The sequence below is a fragment of the Strix aluco genome, chromosome 19 (assembly GCF_031877795.1).
Source record: "Strix aluco isolate bStrAlu1 chromosome 19, bStrAlu1.hap1, whole genome shotgun sequence".
Classification (NCBI taxonomy): domain Eukaryota; kingdom Metazoa; phylum Chordata; class Aves; order Strigiformes; family Strigidae; genus Strix; species Strix aluco.
This window is the reverse complement of record NC_133949.1, coordinates 15,621,496-15,643,257: the sequence shown is the minus strand read 5'-3', so window position 1 is coordinate 15,643,257 and position 21,762 is coordinate 15,621,496. Positions and strand designations below refer to the sequence as shown.

Genomic DNA, 21,762 nt, shown 5'->3' with positions numbered 1-21,762 from the left:
ATGGCAAAGTGTATTTTTCTTTTTCTGTGTATTTATTTATTTATTTTCATTTGGAGAATTACAGAAAAAGTGTTGGAATCAGTCTCCTGCTTTACTTCCAGGCTGTTCTGCTGCTCTGAAAACTTTATCCCCCTTTCTGCTGATTTAAAGGTTTGTGCATGTGACAGGTAATGCTGTAAATGTTATTTCAAGAACTGTTGTGGAGAATCTGAAAAGCAAGCAAGTTCTTACTCTGAATGCTAGTCAATGGAAAAGGTGTCTTCTCCCTTTTTTATTATTTTCTATTTTTATTATTCTTTTTAGTTTTTATTTTTTATTTTTAGTCTTTTATTTTTATTTTTCATCTTATAATTTTTTTTCTTCTTTTTACTTTTTTCTTTTTGTGTTACTGTTTTTCTGGTTTTTTCTGGTTTTTGTTTTTTTCCTTTTCTTCTCATTCTAATTGTTTTTCTTTCTCTCTTTCTTTTAAACTTTCTTCTTTTCTTTCTTTCTTTCTTTCTCTCTCCCTATCATTTCCTTCGCTCTTTTTCCCCTGTTTTACAAAAATGTATAGTCACACTGCATCATTTTTTTGTTGAAGAATAGTAATTTAGATTTGTTCATATTTTGTAGCTGTAGAGAAACACTTACTACACACTATTCCTTTTACTTGAGTAACAGACAAGTCCTAACACCTTACAGTTTCTGCACAGATAGTTGCGTGCATTTCTTTCCCCCTGTGATTTTACAGCAGACAGCATCTTGGAAGCCCAGCAATATAAATTTTATTTCTACTGAAAAAGCAATATAAATAACAAAACAATACACAATTTACATCAGGAATATGTGGCAATGTATATTTTTTTCTTTATTTTTTTGAAACATCTGGTTTTGATTTCTGTTATGAACCAGATTCAAACGCTGAGGCTAATTCTGCTTAGCCTAGTAATTTACTAGTTTGCTCTTTTTCTCCTGTCACACCTTACCTGGCACAAAAATCCATTTTAGGATCAGAAATTAGCAGAAAATGTATGTTCACATGAATAGCATTCATAGCTTCTTATACATATGTTACATTCAAATACATGCTATGTATATGTATCTTACAAAATACAGAATTCAGAATCTCAGAATTCCGTGTGTCTCTGGCAGATGAATACATTGCAAAATGTTCTGGTTAATTTACAGACCAATTTTTTTTTCATTACTATGTGAATAACACAGCAACATTTTACATCCCTTTTCCTAGCTAGCATATAGTGATGTGAATTAACATTTGATAACACTTAACAAACTTTTGAAAACACAGAACTTAGAAAAAAACAAGTGTGAAGGCATGCTTTTCACAGAACTAAAGCATGCATGTATTTTTCTTAGATACTGATATTTGCTGGTTTATGCAACTGGTGGACATTTGAAATTCTCTTGACAGTATTTTAAAATAAGGCATGGCTGCAGCATTACACTGACAAAGAGGACTGTTAATTTTAGCATCAATACTCTGAGTCAAGTAATTTTCCTTTTTTAAAACAGGAGGTTAATTAGATCAGATCAGTTAGTCTGGTGAGTTTCTGAGCCCTTTTAAAGGGAGTTACCTTCTTAGTCAAAAACCGACCTTGTTTTTCTTCTCTTCTTAGAAGTGTTCCCACATCACGCAAAACAAGATTTCAGCACCGTGAACTAAAGTAGTAAATAAAGCATACAAAATGTTGTGCCCATGGCAGTTTGCCTTCAAACCTCGTGCTGCTAAGAACCAGTCCCCCAAAGAGAAGGATATCAATAATAACGTGGAGAAAAACAGGAAGATCCATGGGTAAGATGCTTCAGTTCATAGTTCACAGCTTCGTAGTTTCTCTCTCATTGAAAATGAATGAAGTGAGATGGGTTCTAGAGAAACCTGTCATGTGTTTCCAAAGCAGTAATATTAACCAAAGAGCAGTTGTCCCTGGGGGGTCACTGGGTGGTGTTGATTTGTTAAGGTACATTTAAGCTTTTGTGTCTAAGTTATACAACCATTGAGGAAGGAAAGCATCTTGCTTTCTCTTTCATAGTTCCAAATGTATTTGGTGTGCTGTAATGGTTTCATGTATGCTAGGACTTAAGAGGCATGTGTATGCTATTAAAAGTAGCAAAGTGATTATTAATGCTGTAATTGGTAAAGTATTTCTGTGATACAATTTATACAAGACAATGTATAAAATAAATTGCACATGCATATTAAATTTCTCAGTTTCAGGCTGTTAACTTATTTCAGTTTTCTGTTGCAAACTGTTTCTTTCTCTGCCCATTCCCTATCCTTTCCTGTCATTGCTCAAAGTGGTTTATATTCAAATGTGGAGATCCGTGAAGCTGACTAGTGCTCTGCTACCTAAAACACATCATTGCCCTCTCCAAACTAAGGCTGTTGTTTGGAGTTTGTGGTCTGGATGCCTCTTGGGTGTTTTTGAACATCTTATGAAACCTGATATCAAATTAAACAGTAGGAGTTCAGAAAGTAAGACAATGCAGAAAGCAAAGGAACTTAGTAAAAAAGTGTGTTGTTTGCTTAATAAGCTGGAGACTAGACCTAGCTGAAATTTTCACACATATTCCCTGAAGATTTCAACCTCTTTAATTTCTCTGAGTATTTTCTGGCCAGATCATAACTGTACAGATGTCCTTTGTTTGGCTTAGAGCAGTGATACTCAACCTTTACCATGCAGGCCATATCTGTTGTTTTCATTCCCACACAGTGATCTGGAAAGGGCGACTGTAGCTTTAGTATCGACTTGTAGTCCACTCCACCCCCCCTGCTGCTGCCAATGGTTGGCTTATTGACTCAGTACATCTTTCAGAGACAGCTCTGGGCATCCCCCTGCTATGCTGAAGGTAAAACTAACAGAAACTCAGTGCATTGCGTTATGCTGAATTGTTTCTCTCTCTTTTAAAGCTTTGAAAATGATGATGCCATATTCTACGAGCTGAGCAAGAAGCAGGTGGAGATGCCGCCCATCGTAACTTCAGCAAAGGCCAGTGATGGCAGAGAGGTCTGTTTCTAGCGTCCTTGTTTGATACTAACAGGTCACACGGGTTGTGCTCACTGCTCAGAACTAAAAGTTCTCGTGTGAGGACTAACTCTGGTTACACGAGGTTAGGGCTGCTGTGAGATCTTTCGATGAAAGATCTTTTCTGAGAAAAAAGGAGCTTTGGTAAGACTTAAGAGGTGACCCAGTGGGGTTGGAGCGCCGGATTCCTTTGTTCACCTTTGAAAACCCAGCCTTTAGTAGCAGAGGTGTCCTTCCTCTAAAATTGTCTGGTTCACTGTTTTCCTGAGACTAACTATGATGTTAAGAGGCCTTATTGAAATTTAAAGGGTGATTGCAGTGGCAGATATTGTTTGATTAGTACAGAAATACTTTTTTCCCATTTCATATCAAACTGTGGTTTAGGTCAATAGTTTTGTACTCAAATAAATACTCACGTTGGAGAAGATCACATTTATACCTAGTTTCTTGAATTTAATTTGTAGCATTTTAATGGTCAAATAAAATATAAATGAAGCTTTAAGATATTTAATAGTTCTGAAGACAGTATGTATTTTTATCTTTTCTCTGTCCAGAACCCTCCCCAAAATGGTATCAAAGCTTCAAACCAAATATCAAGATGTCCAAGACACATGAAAATAAGAAACTTGGCAAATGGATCCAGCTTTCTTGACACACTACACCTGACAGCAAAGGAGGTAAGATATGGAAACCTGAACAGTGATTTTTCATAACTTTGAAAAGGTACAGAGTGCAACATTGTTTTTTCATATTTTATTGTTTTTCAGGTTATCAACTGCCGGACCAAAGCCTGCCAAGGGGCACTCATGACCCCAAAGGGCCTGGTGAGAGGTACTAGAGATGGGCCAGTTCCACCTGCAGAGCTTTTACCTCAGGCAATAGATTTTATCAAGCAGTACTACAACTCATTTAAAGAGTAAGCCAACTTTACCTTCATTTTCGGTACAGAAGTCCTCTACCTACCTACTTGTCTGTGAGACTGTAGGAGTGTTTGGTTTCCTCACAGCTATCGGTAACTATGCATAGCGTGTGTTCAAAAAATAGATAAGGCCTGTTAGAAAAGGTAAATAAAACTATTACTGCACTTCATATGCTATATCTGCCAATCCCAGGTCTTGGGAATACAGAAATGGACTCTGTACAGTGCTTGCCTCAGCCCCCTCTGAGTGCGTTACACTTCAGTACGTGTGTTGTAAGCAGCTTGGTTAGGGCTCTCCCAGAATGCTACCTTCTGTTTTCGTAACGTGGGGTGCTGATGGGATTAGCTTCTACTCAGATCAACCTTGGATGTGAATAATGGGGATGATGCTTTTTGTTTGTGCTATTCCAAGTATCTTTTCTCTGTGTTCTTTTGTTCTCTGTTTTGACTCTCAAGGCTTTAGCCTAAGATTGGAAGGCCATTCTCTTGCTTGTCAACCTTGCTCTGTGCTATCATCAACATAAGCTTGCTGAGCATGCTGAGAGGGATGCTCTAGCTGCAGAAACGAGGTTTGTGTTCTCACAAAAATGGACAAGGTGCAGAGACCTCTTGTTGCAGGAAAAACTGGAACATCTGGTTGAGGTCCAAGAGTCTGCAGTGACAAAGTTTTCACATGCCAAGCTTTCAAGTGACAATTCAGTGTTTGCTCATCCCATTATAAAACATTATCAAACTTTCAAAGGGACTCAGCCACATAATGGCTACTTCTTTAGACACTTTGAACTCTTCTACAAAGCCTTCTTCCATCTGAATCTTTCTGAAAGTCCCTGTCTTACACACAGGCTGTACTCACTTGCCAGCATTATTACATTTGCACTTCTCTGTGTTTCTGCTCATGGCTATTTGATCACACTGATTTACACTATCTTACGTGCTTGCCCTTGATCTTTCATCTTGTTGAAAATGTGAAAACTCTTAGACAGTGCAGGCTATTTTCATTCTGTCTGTAAGGCAACAAAACAATTTTTGTCTGTGCTGTGATAAATGTTTCCTAATGTTTTGACTGCATTCTCTGTTATCAAACTAAAGAATTTTAGAGTTGGTTTCCCTGACAAAGGAGTTGCTCAGCACTTCCTTTTAGGAATGAAAATCCCACTTACTTTGTTCAGAAGAGCGGTGTCCCTGTGAAAATAATAGAACTTTGAGACAACAGTCACTATAATCCTACTTTTGGGCTGAAGCTAGCCTGTTCTCTAATTTTCATTTGCTTGTGATTTGACAATTTTTTCCAAACTAATTTAGAAAATCCAAAGTTAAACTGAAAACGTACACAGAAAAGCTTGTGATCGATCCGTGTGTGTGTTGGGTGGTGAAAGGGTGGTGTTGCTACTTAAATTTCTAGTGTGTTAGTGTGTTCATTAGGCTAGTAAGCTCTGTCATTTGCACTCAGTAAGAACAGTTCCTAAACTCTGAAGCCAGGAAGAACTCTCCTCAGCTGTCCTCAGACAGAGTCCTATGTACTTAACCCTTTACCTAGAACGCTCTCTGCTTTTTGACAAAAATCTGGGCCCCTGGGCTGCTGCGGTAGGTAACAGCTATGCTCTGGGGACCAAAGTAGAGGGGAGGTGGGGAACAGATGATGGTCATTTCTCATGTCTGAAGCACAGCAAAATTGCTGACTTTGTGATGTAATGGATGTTTTCATAAAGAACATTTTATATTGACCTACATCCATAGAGTGCAGATTTGTAACAGGAGCAGGTTTCGCAGTGTTTCTCCAAACTTGCCATATCTCAACCTACGTAGATGCTGATCCCCTGCCTGGAAATGTACTCTACCTGCGTTCTGGCAGATTAAACCAGCGATGTAGGTAGAAGTCTTCTTGTGCAAAAGGATGCTCAGAAGCTTTATGGCTTCAGCAGTGTCTGTGCTCTTCTTGACCCAGAACATAAGGAGAATATCTGCAGTTTAAATCAGTTCTAAGTAATTAAATTCTCATTGTTTCTTTTCATGGCTGTTTCCTGTTCAAAAGGCCAAAAATAGAAGAACACCTGCTCCGACTGGAAACAGTGACCAAGGAGATAGAAACAACAGGAACCTACCATCTGACAAAGGATGAACTGATCTTTGCTGCCAAACAGGCCTGGAGGAATGCGCCGAGGTGTATTGGGAGGATCCAGTGGTCCAATCTACAGGTAACCTACGAGTCTGCGCATTATGGGCAACGTAGTCATCTGCTGTAAATCAGAAGAATGTCCTTTACTTTGGGAAAATATGCCAGTTGCTTCATCTGAGGACTGCTCCCTCCTCTACATATCATAAGATCAACTTTTTTTTGTAGATCTCTACTTCATAGTTGAATGAAAACATGTAGAAGTGCTAGTGTAGGAGCCAACTGTTGTGGAACCAGGTGCGCATCTTGGTCCTTGGAGGATTGTTACGTGTGAAAATGATGCATATAAGAACAATAAAAATGAACCTCTCCTAGTGGACCTGCAACTAAATAGAGAAACACTGATTTTTCATTTCACTTTCTTCCTTAATCTTTAATTTCCTTAAATGCATAAGAAAAATAATGAGCTTACATTACTGTTTCAAAATCAGTTCTCTTCTTTACGTTTGTTTTGGAAACATACAGGTATTTGATGCACGTGATTGTAAAACAGCAAAGGAGATGTTTGACCATATCTGTCGTCATGTTCAGTATGCCACAAACAATGGAAATATAAGGTAGGTCTCTCTAATTTTAATTGTAAACAACAAAAATCACAGCCAAATCTGGATTCAAAACTCTGCTTAAGATCTGAAATGGTCTGTCTAAATATTTTGACAGCTTGTCTCTGCTCTTACTTCTCCTGGTACTTACATGTTCCTCTCATGTGTACTGTCAACTGTTTTGAAATTTTGTAACAACTTTCATGGCTGATGTTGCAAAATCTTTTGTAATTCCTGGGGAAAAGAGATGGTTTGAAGATTCAGGGAGGTGGGTAGAGAGGATGAATGATTTTATTTCTACTGATATTTATTTTAGAGATATAAAATAATTGCTGTTGGTAACAATTTACGTCTTAATAATTAGAACGTGTTTGATGTGCTGCTGTGGTGTAACAGGGTTTGATTGTCTCTCTGGGCAGATCAGCCATCACTATCTTCCCCCAGAGGACGGATGGGAAGCACGATTTTCGTGTTTGGAACAGCCAGCTCATCCGATACGCTGGCTATCAAATGCCAGATGGGTCTATCTTAGGAGACCCTGCCAGTGTGGAGTTCACACAGGTACCGTTCTAAATACAGTCGCAACTGCTTGACACCTTGTCTGACCCATCTGGCTTTTTTTTTCTTGCCTGTTTATGGTTTATGCGGAGTGGGAGGGAAGTGTGATGGTAAGGAGTGAATGGGATGTTCTGCCCCACAGGCTTTAGGTGCAGGCTGGAGCAAGAATTTCTTACAATCTTGATATAAAAATACTCCCCTCCATCTCAGAACAGGGTGAGCTAATGCTCCCCTTAAGTCAGGGACACAATCAGTACTTGAACAACATGTCCCAACACTGGTTGAATTGGAAAGATAACCTTTATCACTTAGAATTTACCTCAGCAGGTTTTAGAGGGTTAACATCCTTTTGTCTTCGAATACAGCGGGGGAAACCTAAAAAAAACCCCAAATGTACTTTCTTTATTTATAGTTGTGCATTGAGCTTGGGTGGAAGCCGAAATATGGCCGCTTTGATGTAGTTCCACTCGTTCTCCAAGCAAACGGCCAAGACCCAGAAATATTTGAATTCCCGCCAGAAATTGTCCTCGAAGTGCCAATGGAGCATCCAAAGTAAGCATGCAAGATTTAGATAATTGCATTTTTGCCTCTGCCTCACCTTGGCAGGTTATTAGCCTGTGCCTGTGGCAGTCATTTTATGAGTTCTTTGTTAGGATGAAATTATAGTAAATTGTCCTGAAAGATAAAATGCCTGTTAGAACAATGAAATGAGATTTAAATTAAGGAAGGCAGTAGCAATTTTGTTGGAAATCTTTTTTTCCCAATCTACATTTCAATCATACTCAGAATTTAAAAAAAATCATCATTTCTTCTGCCCGTGTAACACACATGTAAAATATGGATGCACTCATAAAATGTTTACTGCCTTTCTCTTTTTGTTTGTGTTTTCTTTTCATGTTTGCTGTGGGACTGGCCTGCAGATTGCAGAACTCTCTAATACTGTTCTGCAGTTTCTTTAGCAGGCAGTTCCCAGTAAAGGAAAACAGCTATGAGCTTTTGCAGACCATGCGTCACGGGTCATTTCTCCTGGAGTTAGTACCTTTATCTCCCTGGGCTTTTCTGGTTATCACCTAAAGGAGGAAAAGACACATAAAATTATAAATCAAAATGCTTGTTTAACAGGTATGGATGGTTTAAGGAGTTAGATCTGAAGTGGTATGCGCTGCCTGCCGTTGCCAACATGCTTCTTGAGGTGGGAGGCCTGGAGTTCACTGGGTGTCCCTTCAATGGCTGGTACATGGGGACAGAGATCGGTGTGCGAGACTTCTGTGACGTGCAGCGATACAATATCCTGCAGGTAATCTTTGGAAGTGGAAATGTGTTGGTCTGCAAAGGGAAGAGAACTTGGTGGGTGATATGTTTTTGAAAAAGAGACGCTGTCAGTCTTTGCTGGGATGGGTGTTGTATTTACACCACACTAATGCTGATGCAGTATCCTGACTATTGTGGGACATCTTGAATTGCTGCCAAGATTATGACTGCCAGATTGTATGACTGTTTTTACAGTGCTCTAGTAGTATCTGTTCCAAATAGCCAGATAGAATGGTGAAGCTGCAACTGTGAAAAAAAAAACAGCAAATGGTGTCCAAGGGAATTCTTCCCAAATTTTATCCCAAGTCCTGCTGATTCAGTACTTTAGGCCTCTGCCTGTACGTTTCTCAGAGTTTCCAGCTGCTGTTGACAAGGCAGTGGAGTCCTGGTGGTTGGCCACAGGTCTTGGGCCCCTTACCAGTACAAAGTAACTGGCTTACAACCAGATCCTGCCATTGTGTAAACCATTTAGTCCAGGAGAGCCACTCCCTGCTCTTTACCAAACTGGAATAGCCTCAAGAACCAGAACTCCGTAATTCAAGTTTATCTCTAATCTCAAGTCTTTCTGCTGCCATCACTTTCCCCAGCATAAGACTGACTCTTCCCCCTTCTACAATACTTTTTCCTGCATATTAATGTGATGAGGTGGAGAAATCATGAGGTCTAAGTCCCACATCATAAATTTGCTTTTCTCTTTTCTCTCTCTTTCTCACATGTAGGAGGTAGGGAGAAGAATGGGACTGGAAACAAACAAACTTTCATCATTATGGAAAGATCGAGCTGTTGTAGAGATAAATGTGGCTGTGCTTTATAGCTTCCAAGTAAGTCAGCGAGTGTGGTATCTGGAGAGACACTGAATACTGAGTGTCCCTTTTTCCTTTCACTTAGAGCAGCTTTATACAAATGCAGTGCCAGTGGCCAATGCTCAGTGGAGGTTATCAGTGTGATTCCAATAGAGTTATTCTTGATTTACACCCGGAAAAGCAGAGGAATCCCTATTTCCTGTTGTTGCCAGAAAAAGATCTCAGGTGAAGGCAGAGGCAAGAGAAAAAGAAAGGGAAGTTAAGGGCAAGATTGTTTATCCTTTTAACACATATGTCTAAGTGTCAAAATCTATGTAAAGCCATTCGATTCATATCTTCTATTTACAATTACAGTTTATTTAACGTATCAAAACAATGTGAAAGATGGGTAAAAATGAATCAGAGGTTTTTCAACATGTACTCACAGTGCTGGAGAGGTAAAATGCTGATGTTAAAAAAAAAAAAAAAACCCAAAACCCACGACGTAAGAGTCCTTAATCAAAGGTCAACCTTGATCTGTATCTGTATAATAGTTGCTGATAGCAGTTATTTCCCAGCACTGAATAAAGTCCTTGAAGTAGTAACAAAAGCAAAAGGATTACTTTAACTACATCGGGAAGAAGAGCAGAATGGGCTTTTTGATACCTGTCTTCCTTTTGCAATTATTCTAGAAACAAAATGTGACTATCATGGATCACCACTCAGCTGCTGAGTCCTTCATGAAATACATGCAGAATGAGTACCGCGTGCGAGGAGGCTGCCCGGCCGACTGGGTGTGGATCGTCCCTCCGATGTCCGGGAGCATAACTCCCGTCTTCCACCAGGAGATGTTGAACTACGTCCTCACTCCCTTCTATTACTACCAGGTACACTTATCCAAAAAAATGCAATTCTAGTAGACAACTTCAGCAGTGCAGATGATAATATGGGACCTGAAGACATCTGAATGAAAAGCCTCAGTTAATGAAAGTTCACTAGAGAGATTCATAAATAGCCAGTAAATCTCCTGTACTGTGGAAGGTTACGTTAGTGCTGTTGAATTCTCAAGCCCTAAGTAAAATGCAGTTTAATGCTGCGGAGACTGATCCCGCATTTGTACACAGTGAATTGTGTATACAGATTCGGTTTAATCTGGCCCTTTCAAAGACATACAAATTGTGTTTTTATTATTTTACATTTCTTACCTGAAGCTTAACTGTTTTTTTTTTTTTAAAGGTGGACGCATGGAAAACACATGTCTGGCATGATGAGACCCGGAGGCCAAAGAAAAAAGAAATAAAGTTTAGCATCTTGGCAAAGTAAGTTGTTCAAATAAGAGTCTTCATGCTTTTGTCCAACTATTCGATTCTTGTCATGTTTCTGTTCCACCTTTTTTTTTTTTAAGAGTCATTACAGTGGGTACCACTTGAATTGTTTGAATTGACTTACCTGTCCGCAGTCAGGTAGCATTCATATTTAAGGTTCTTATTCAGGGCTATCTATAGAGTCTTTCTTCTGAACAGTCTTTCAAGGAAAACCCATGCTCAAGATCAGTCTTGCCTAGCTTGTTTGTGAATCAGTCTGAATTACTGTGTAGCTATATGAAAAGCAATGTGATTATTTTTTTCCCCAGGGCTGTACTCTTTGCATCTTCACTCATGCGACAAACGATGGCAACCAGGTCCAAGGTCACTGTAATCTATGCAACAGAGACTGGGAAATCTGAAACGCTCGCCAACAATCTGTGCAGCTTGTTCAGCTGTGCCTTCAACACTAAGGTAAGAACGTAGAAATCATCCACGCTAAATGGAGAAAGAAGTTTGGCTAGTTATAGCAGCTCCTGCAAGCTTTTTAATTCTATAAACCTATGTTCTGTATGTTTAGTAAATATAAGTCGAGCTAGAACTTTTATTTCGTATTCGTTTAGTATCTGACAATCACAGAGATAGCTAATGCTGGTTCTCATGTCTGCTAGCAGTTTCTCATGAGGTTTATACCTTCCAGATTCTGTGCATGGATGAGTACAACATTTGTGACCTGGAAAAAGAAACACTCCTTTTAGTGGTTACTAGCACTTTTGGAAATGGAGATTCTCCAAATAACGGAAAGGTAATATTCACCTCCAAAGTAGGTGAGGCTTAACTCAAAGCCTGAGACTAAAGACAGCCCTTCCATTTGTCCCATCTACTTGAGCAAGATATGGACCAGGGTCTTATACTCTGATTTAAAACAGAAGTTTTTCTAACCTTAAGTATTTTATTAATTTTTATACAGACCTTGAAGAACTCCTTGCTCACCCTGAAATTGCTGAGAAAAAAAATTAGGTAAAAATACTTTGTTGTTTGGTTTGCATGTGATTGAGTCCTTTTGCATTTCATTTAGCATAACAAAGTGATCTTATTTTTATCTCTTTCTGCAGATACGCTGTGTTTGGTTTGGGGTCCAGCATGTATCCAGAGTTCTGTGCCTTTGCTCATGCCATTGACCAAAAACTGGCCCAACTAGGGGCTTCTCCACTCACTCCAGTAGGTGAAGGAGATGAACTCAACGGGCAGGAAGAAGCCTTTCGCACATGGGCAGTCAACGCATTCAAGGTGACTATATAAATAGTGACCTCATATTTGAGTTCGTTCATTCATTCTATTTCAGTATTTACTAGCATCGCATAAAAATGGGGGGGAATGAAGGAAAACAAATATCTGGATTTATATCTGAATTTCAAACTCCCCTCTCTTTTACTCCTTGCCTAAGTTGAAGAGGGAGCTGGGCCCCGTTTCTGTTATTTTTTAGCATTCACATAACGTTCCATGAAACCTTTTGGATAATGGAATGCTCAGTATGAACGTCAGAATTTTTTGAAGTAGATCAGTTTTTTAACTATACTGGTATAGAAGTGGAACCTTACTGAACTCACTGCACCCCTGTAACATCACTTGACTCAACAGAATCAATAAAAACCAGCAATCTGTGAAATTGATATCTCCTCATTGGGATTAGGACAACGCTAAGAATATTTTTTTTTAACTATGAATAGCCATATTTTTTTCTTTTTTCTAGACTGCCTGTGACATTTTTAACATCCGTGGGAAAAACAGTATTCAGTTGCCTAAGATATATACCTCTGATGACAGCTGGGATCCTAAGAATTACAGGATAGTGCATGACTCTCAAACCATGGACTTGGCTAAAGGTATCACCTCCTACCTTCGCTTCCTCTGTCCATTTTGCTTCGATAGGTCTGAACTGTAAAGTTTTTCTAGAAGTTATACTGGTCCTGCTAGATGATAGAATAATACAATAAGGTACAGTGGTCAGAGAAAAAGACGTTGGTTTATACTGCATAAATCATTATCTTTTGCAGCGCAGTAACATCAGACCACCAGAACTAGTGTACATTTTGACAGCCCCAGAAGAACAGAAGCTGAGATGCACTACTTTCAGCCAGGGAAGGCATATAGGACACATAACTGACTAGAAGTATATCGTATTCTAGGGCAAGCATGGTTCAGTTCTTTTCTGCATATTATTTGAAGACATTTTAAACAAACCTAATCACAAAATTGCCATGAGTCATGTCCTCTTTTCTCAACAGCCCTTGCAAACATTCACGCCAAGGATATAATTCCCATGAAGCTGAAATTCAGACAGAACCTTCAAAGTTTAAAATCCAGGTACGATACCTCACTCTTTTGAATATTGCAATACTACACTTTACTAAAATCTTAAACATCTGAAATGCCTAGTTATAAACAACTTCTCCCCGCAGTTATTAAGAAATATGTATGAATTTTGTACCATTGTTAGTAGAAGTAAATAATTATCAGAAGACCGCAAGAATACATAGAGTCTTTCCTCTGGTTCAGATAGGAGCTGACTACCCAGCAGAGTCTCTCGGAGTGTGGGGAAATAAATAACTTTGTGATATGGCCCTTTGATACCTACTAAATATGGAAGATCAGGTGTATGGTCCCTCTCCCTTGCTTGGTGTGCTACATGCCAGGCAAATGTTTATTTCATTTAGGGGGAAAAAATGTCCCTTAGCAGAAAAAAAAAAAAAAAAGAAACAAAAGGAATAAGTGTAGTCAAGAAGCTGCTGCGTTCAGTTGCACTGCAAAGCAAGCTGAGACAAGACAATAGATAAAGAAATACGAAAGGGTAGTCAGTGCTAACATCTGTCTTAGAAGTAGCATCTATGAATGGCTCCGGCAGGTCTCTCTCATCCCTGTTCTAAGTACAGTCATGTGGGAAATCCTCCGAGCTGGTTTAAGATGCGAGCTGTTCAGCCGTCAGTAGGGCTGCATTTCCTTTCATTGACTGGTTACAGGCACATTTATTCTATACTGGACAGATCAGACAGCACTTCAGCATCTTGTTTTGATACAAGGACTTCACATATCTGGACTATGATTTGTTTAAATCTCTGTCAAGTGCTAAGCTGGTCTGATAATTTGTAATGAACACAAGTAAGCCCTTGCCAACTGTCATTTCAGATTTATTCCTTTTCTGCTCAATTCAAGGGAAATCCTGTCAACGTAACCAAGATCTGTCTCATGTCTTTTTTTTCTATATCTAGTCGTGTTACCATTCTAGCTAAGCTTTCCTGTGAGACTAATCAGGAAGTGCACTACCTGCCCGGAGAACATATCGGGATTTTCCCAGGCAACCAGCCAGAATTAGTCCATGGCCTCATTGCACATGTCAAGGATGCCCCTCCAGCTGATCAGACTATCAGACTTGAAACCTGCGCTGATGGTAAATTGGTTCTCTTTAGATAAAATAACAGAGGATGTTTGACAGACTTCTTTAAAATTCCTGAGAATTATTGTAGAGTGAATTTGATTCTATTATACTTTTCCTAAGTTTCAATAGTATTTTGATGATGCTTTTAGTTAGTCTTATAATTCTGGATTCTGATTTTGTATACTCTGGCAGCCCATGGTAACCTCACCAGTGTTCACAGAGTTATCCTAGGTTGACACTGTTTGTAATTCAGTTGCTGAATTGGCCATTGACTACCATTAAAAGAATCAACAGAGGTTGCTTATTGTTGCTACATATCAGAGTCCTAAAATAGATTTACATGTCATGACCATTATTTCCATCTTAGTAGGAACAATCTGCTAATTCATAGTATTCTGACACACAGGAAGATGATTTCCTCAAATAAAAGACTTTTCAATTTAAAGTGGTGTTTTGTTATCATGCAATTCTCTGCATCAGATCCTCCTCTTACAAGAAGTTTGAAACCTCACATTAACCTCTTCTCGGAAGGGTGTGGTCTAGACCTGCTGCAACCTAGTCTGAAATATTTTGAAGGACACTGAGTTTTGCAGAGCTCTACAGCTGTCAAATGTCGTGGGAATTGCCAAGTGTTCTTTTATTTCCCTCATTTCCAGGTGGCTACTGGACAAGTGACAAAAAGATTCCAGCTTGCACGCTCCCCGAGGCTTTGACATACTTGCTTGATATCACTACTCCACCCTCCCAACAGCTGCTAAAAAAACTCTCCCAGCTGGTAACAGCGGAAGGAGACAAACAGAGACTGGAAGTCTTATGTCAGGTAAGTGTTAAGCGTTAGGGCTGGATTTATTTTATGTATACTGGACCTTCTGGTGCCCTTTTGCTGTGTAGCAGAAGCTTAAGAAATTTTTGTAGTGATGGTGCTTGATTTTTACCCCTCTGTTACACATTCTGTGTGCTTGTGAAGCCAACCACAACAAGAGAAAGGGTGGTCTTGTGGCTCAACTTGGCCGTGGGAATCAAAAGATTTCTTCAGAGCTGATATTTCCTGTGTGGTTCTGGGTGGGTCATTTTGCCTGCCTGTTTCTCTTGCCTGCTCATGGCGGTTTCTGTTAAGACACCATTAAAAAACCTTACAGTTTGCAGGTGGAGGGGCTGGAGGGGAGCTGGGAGATGCTTTTGTCAGAATTTGGTACCGTGAGAGTAAGAGGGATGACTCACAGGTGTGGTAGGTGCTTGCTTCTCCTGCTGGTTTCAGTGAGGCTCAGTAGGTATCAGGACCTGGGTCCATACAGCTTTGTGGATATTCCATGGCAGGGGACTGAGAAACAGATTCTGCTTTGTTTTCTGCATCCTCGCTGGGAGAGCGGGTGTCTGAGAAAATTACAGCAGTTGTTCTGTACTTCTGTTTTCAGAAATGAAACAATTTCTTAGGAAACCCCAGTATTGGTCTCAGCAAATTTTTGCAGATTCTCTGCTAATTTGCCTGCATATTTAATTGAATGTAAAGCAGGATTCTGATTTATAAGTGACATTTCAAATATTCCCTGCTCTCATGAACTCGGCATGACCTGGTAACATTGTGATGGTGGCCTTTGACTTTCAGAGCACAGAAGAATACAATAAATGGAAGTTTTACAACAGCCCGAACATCCTGGATGTCCTGGAGGAGTTTCCTTCTGCTGAGGTCTCCACAGCTTTCTTACTGACTCAGCTGCCATTTCTGAAGCCCAGGTACTACTCTGTCAGCTCCTCCTGTGACATGACACCCGGAGAGATTCATCTGACAGTTGCAGTTGTAAACTACAGGACAAGAGGTAATGAACTGTTGTTTTCATTTCTCTCTTAATTAAATGATCTTTAGGCTGCATTGTGGTTCAGAAAAAAAACTGTGTCTGCCATGTAGCATGAAGCGTATCTGTAACAAAAGTCTGTGTTGTGATAAATGCAGAATAGTATAGTGAGGTGCAGATGTTCATACTGTGTCAGGATTTGCTAAAATCCTGCCTCATCATCAGTGTATCCTTGTTTTAGAAATCATTACTAGATATACACTTATTTAAAAAGCATAATTTTAAGTATAAACTGTGCTTTTTTAAAAAACAGAGAGCTTTTAAATACTGACAGAGGTGGTTTTCTTTGCTCTGATTAGATGGACAAGGGCCTTTGCACCACGGAGTCTGCAGCACATGGCTGAATACAATAGCTCTCAATGAAATAGTTCCATGCTTTATACGCAGGTGAGTGTATGACAGAGAAGAAAGAAAAGAAAAAAAACCCAAACCCAGCGGTTCTTAGTTCAGCTTCTTCAGTGGTTTTTTTTTTTTTTACATTGCTTGCATATGATTTTCAAGTGACTGGTGAGTGCAAGTTGGAATATCGAAGCTTGAGAAGAGAGGGAACTCCCTGTCTTCCAGAGATGAGATCCTTTACCACGTCTTATGTTGAGTGAAATCATAGATCATTAGAAAATTTTGAAAGAATTCTATTCGTATGACACCATCCCCACTGTCAGCATATCCACTATCAAGTGACTAAAGTGAAGCAAACAAGAAGCAACCATCACCAAGTTAAGCCCCATTACTGTTTTCAGATTGGTAACTTAGGCTATGCTGCTCAAAATCGTTCAGGACACTGACACTGAGATGTCAGTCATAAACTAATTACCTAATTAACCTATTTTTGCATTTTAGTGCTAATGAATTCCAGCTCCCAAAGGAGCCAAGCAAGCCATGCATTCTGATCGGCCCAGGAACAGGAATTGCTCCCTTCAGAAGTTTCTGGCAGCAGCGTCTCTATGACTTGGAAAAGAAAGGTACTTGTGGGGAGTGCCCCAGGAGGGAGGCCATAACTCCTCCAGCAGCAGAAGACACCCCTGGTCCTCCAAACACAGTCTCTACAGATGAGACACCCAGAAACATCAGCCAAGTAAACCCTGTAGAGATTTGTCATCCCAAGACTGGCTGAACACTGCACTGGAAGAGCTAATCCAGCCCACCTGAGACCATTCGGGTGGTCTTGAGGTATTTGGTCGCTTGGAGGGAGCAGCCTGTGTGTCCTTGTACATACTGCTCAGTCACTGCCCCAGGTGCTCACACAGGGGCCACAGGATGGAGAGGAAACGCTCTGGCCTGCCTGTATCAGCCCCTTTGGGGAACCTGCGTGATTCCACATAGTTCTCCAAGGACTTGGGCAGGTTTAGTCCTACTGCAAGAGCCTAAAATGAGAAGCTGTCGCACACGAACACACACGCTCTCCTTCTCAGGTGTTTAGTGAGAAAGGCTAAGTAGAAAATCATAGAATACCAGGCTGGAAGGCACCTCAAGGATCACCTGGCCCAACCTTTCCTGGCAAAAGCCCTGTCTAGACAAGATGGCCCAGTCCCCTGTCCAGCTGAATCTTAAAAGTGTCCAATGTTGGTGAACCCACCGCTTCCCTGGGGAGATTATCCCAGTGGCTGATTGTTCTCAGTGTGAGAAATTTTCCTCTTGTGTCCAATCAGAGTCTCCCCAGGAGTAACTTGTACCTGTGACCCCTCATCTTCTCCATGGGACTCCTTGTCAAAAGGGAGTCTCCGTCATCTTTGTAGCCGCTCTTTTAAGTACCGGAACATGGTGATAAGCTCTCCCCTAAGCCTTCTCTCTTCTCAGGGCTGAACAAACCCAGTTCTCTCAGCCTTTCCTCACACAACAGGGGCTTCCCAGTCCCTTGATCATCTTTGTGGCCCTTCTCTGGTCCCTCTCCAGCCTGGCCACATCTTTTTGGTATAGGGGGACCAAAACTGAACACTGTGTTCCAGGTGTGGAGCAGACAGCTGCACACAGCTAGTTACTCTATGGGAATAGCCCTAAGAGATAACAGGCCTTACCAGGAAAGACAAAAACTTTTTGATGTTGGTTTCAGGTGTCAAAGGTGGTGACATGACGCTATTGTTCGGCTGCCGGCAGCCAAACATGGATCACATCTACAAAGAAGAAACTGAGGAAATGAAGAGGAAAGGAGTTCTGAAAGAAGTCTATACAGCTTACTCCAGGCAACCTGGCCAAGCTAAAGTAAGGCTGGTTCCTTTGTTCTTTAAAGGGTTGGCTCCTTCCAGAATGGTCCCTCAAGTTAAGATTTGGGCTGTGTTTAACAGTGTTCTTTAAAAAAATGTTAGCATTTTGCTTCAGTGTGTTGCGAACAACTGACAAAGGCCTCACTCCTTCAAAATAAAGGAGAATCTCAGTGTGCACTTCAGTACAACCAAGCTATATAAATATAAAACCCTCACTGCCATATAGAGAGGCTCTCTGAGTGCAAACAGCCTTTGAACCTAGAACCTGGGACATTTTCAGAAATCTTAAATTTTGCAGGATTTGATTAGCCCATGAGTTAGAAATGAGTTGGTTCTGGCCATTTGTCACCATTTCAATGACACAGTGACCTTGGAAATTAATTTTGTTTATATGAAATCCTCACTGGAGAAAACAACAGCACTTAAGCTATCCTCTGTTTAACTATCCTACTCTCCTGGCAAGTTAGGAGACTTTGGCAGTTGTACCTGGTTCTAAAAAAGAAGAGTCTTAGTCTGCTCTAGTTTAACCAGGAGACAGGTCTAGCCTCCAGATCTGGGGCTTGTTAAGACAGCATGAAGACATTTTTATTCTCCTTTGCTGTGGTGTGACACACAGCTGCAATAGATAGGGCATTTAGAACCTTACTGCATAGACCTGCATTGAATTTAGAAAAACCAGTAGCCAAAGTAGCATTTAAGAAACCTTGTCCAATGATCCTTTTTCTGTTGCTAAGGTCTATGTTCAAGACATTCTTCAGAGCAAGTTGGAGACCAAAGTGTGCAGCCTCTTGCATAAGGAGGAAGGGCATCTGTATGTCTGTGGAGACGTACGCATGGCCAAGGATGTTGCTCAGACTTTGAAAGGGATGCTTGCTAAAAACCTGAATCTCAGTGAGCAGCAGGCAGAGGAGTATTTCTTCCAGCTAAAGGTACGCTATGATACGCAAGGCATCCTTTCCAGTCAGACAGTGTTCCAGGATGGGTTACAGAAGTCTTCAAAGTCACACTCAAGACCTTGCGGGCTGCCGTGAGCTTCTTTTCAGCAGAATGCACAAGGAAAAAAGCTTTAAGTGATCAGCTTAGTCCACCCACCAGGATTTAAAACACAGTTACTGTTTGGTTAGGGTGTAAGAGTGACACGTGATGTTCTTCTCTTACATCTACCATACTCCCAGTGTCTCACTTTGGGTCCTGGACATTAGCGTTGCAGCGTGTCTGGAACATCAAGAGTCTGAGACTTTATTGTACCAACGGAGGAAAGTGAGTTTAAGAAATTAGCCAGCCCATCACTGAAAACACTGTGCCTGGGTCTGGTGGCTCTTTAGGACCCTTTTGTTACCAGACCTTGTCCTGGAGCACGTGTCTCTGGGACTCAGGTTCCTCCTACTGACAGTACAAAAGTCCACGATCGCAGAACCATATGAATGCAAAAGACCTTGTAGTTACTTGACCGTTACGTAAGGAGGAGCTAGCAGTATTTAATTCGTCTCTTGGGTTTCCTTTGCTTTTTGCAGAGCCAGAAGCGATACCATGAAGATATCTTTGGGGCTGCATTCCCACATGAAGTCAAAAGAGGTGTAAGAGCTTTGCAACCCACCAGTCCAAGAACAAATCAACCTATGTTTTAGACAATACTTTTGCACATTTGTTATTATTTTCAAAAAACAAGGGGTCAAATCCTCTTATACATGTTAAATCGTACACATGTATATGATTGTAGGATTTGACTTTTAAACCTCAGCCTTAATTAAGAAAAATACTAAATTTAACTTTTATTGGTATTTATTCTGAGACTTCTTTTAATGGATTATCTTAACAGTGAAAATGCAAATTATTTTTTTAATGCTGTCTGTGCTAGCATAAATCTGATATTTTTGCAAACACAAAGAAAATGTAGTTTTTTATTATGTAAGCTAGAACCGAATCTTTTTCAGAAATGTACCATTTATCTTTGTGAATTTATTTATATCAGATTGTTTTACTGTGTATATTATCTTCACTTTAAAGCAAGTAAATTGTTTTGTCCCTTGGACATGTATAGTCACACATCTTGCTGAATCTGAAGCAATAGTTGCAAACGAGAGGATAATATAATGGTTTGTAAGTGGAAATAGCTGCTGCATGCACTTCAGACGTGCGTACATGAGGAGGTAGTAGCTTTGAGTTCTCCTTTGTCATTCAGGTACTTGAACCTGAGTTGTTATTGTTACAGAGGTTATGGCAGTAAGGTTCAGAAAATTCAAAAGCACTTTGTACGTTTGAATTGTATGCTCTGATTTACTTGATTTGTTTGTAATAAAAATGTCTTTATATTGAGACAAGCAAGTTGGTGTGGATTAAATGTACCTCTTTTTGCTATTGTCTTTAACCTATAAAACTAGGGGTAGGCAAGTTTGTTCTCAGGTTCTGGTGGCGTGGGTTTGGGCTCCAGCCAGCACTGCTTCCATAAGCAAAGAGCCCGTCTCCAGGAGTTACGCAGTCTGCCCAAGATCAGTTATGGGTTTTTGTTACTGCCAGGGAAGTGTGAATTTGCACCATAGATTGTGAGACTGGCTTGCAAACTGCAAGAATATAAAATAGTAATGAGAGCAGATATATTTTGCCCTAGTTATATTTTGACTTGGCTCCTTCTATGCCTTGCAGTTATGTCAGAGCTCTTAGTTCTTTCTCTAAAATTACCAGGGCTATATGATCATATTAAAAAAGCTTAAGGTGAGGTTTTCCTGTTGTCCCTTGTCTCCAGGAGCTGGAACGTGATGAAGGAGGAGTTGAGACTCAACAGTGCCATGTGTGTACAGTGTGTTTCACATGTGCTTCAGGACAGCCTTAGACATGAGATCAAAAATACAGCGTAGATGTGAGAATGTGGGCAGTGATGGCAGAGAACAGGATGTATCAGACAACAGTCACAGAGAGAGTAAAGCACAGAGGAGGTTCCTGGCAAGTATGGAGTCCTGATGGGCACCTAGTATATGTACTCCATCAGGGTTATTTCTTATTATTGTTTAATTGATGTTTTCTGAATTTAGATTTTTGGGGTGGGATGGAAATGGAACAAGGTAATTGCACTGTCCATTAAGAAAGTTCTCCGTAAGCCCAGGGCTCACCAAGCCCTAGACTTCAAATGAGTCCAACAAAAGTAGGAAGGACAAGTAAATTCCAGACTTCAGAGTGCCAATATGCTCTGTGCCCTTTTGGGAGGCACATCACTGCACAAGTAGGTGAACTTTCCATGCCCAAGTAGGTGAATTGCCTTGCCAGAATGCTTGCTTTGTATCTCAGGTGTCTTTTCAAAGTAATCACTTACTTTAAGGTATTACCACAGTCCTTTATAAATGCTTCTCTACTAAAGGACCATAGTGCACTTTCATTCTGAGGGTCAGAAACTCAGGAAAAAAAAAAAGTGCTGTTTATACCAAGTTGAGAGCAGAGTGGAGTGCCCTTAGGTAGTGCCACATCCTGATGATGGGAGACACCACTGAATGCTGAGCCAGGGAAGCAAAAACATCTGTTCCTTCAGGGGCCTGACGGGTCCGAGCAGGAGGCACAAGTGTTTGTGTATCGGCTCAGAAGCTGCATGTCTCTCCATTTATACACTCTGTGTTGATGAGGCAAGTTCTATTGGGGAACCTTTTCATCTTAATTCCACCATTGCAAAAA

The 21,762-nt window shown here is 40.4% G+C and overlaps 1 protein-coding gene across 1 annotated transcript; it reads left to right on the top strand.

The window, feature by feature from the left end:
- Positions 1–1,660: 1,660 nt before the first annotated feature.
- On the top strand, positions 1,661–20,423 carry NOS2 (nitric oxide synthase 2). The gene is made up of 26 exons (XM_074845071.1): positions 1,661–1,792; positions 2,909–3,005; positions 3,578–3,700; positions 3,791–3,939; positions 5,975–6,137; positions 6,581–6,672; positions 7,077–7,218; positions 7,628–7,767; positions 8,338–8,512; positions 9,246–9,347; positions 10,001–10,195; positions 10,545–10,627; positions 10,942–11,086; positions 11,313–11,417; positions 11,583–11,632; positions 11,728–11,902; positions 12,366–12,498; positions 12,901–12,979; positions 13,882–14,060; positions 14,705–14,868; positions 15,655–15,865; positions 16,201–16,288; positions 16,742–16,863; positions 17,952–18,100; positions 18,837–19,031; positions 19,617–20,423. Exons 1-26 carry the CDS (start codon positions 1,686–1,688, stop codon positions 19,728–19,730), a joined length of 3,477 nt encoding a protein of 1,158 aa, XP_074701172.1. The 5' UTR covers positions 1,661–1,685; the 3' UTR covers positions 19,731–20,423.
- Positions 20,424–21,762: the final 1,339 nt, after the last annotated feature.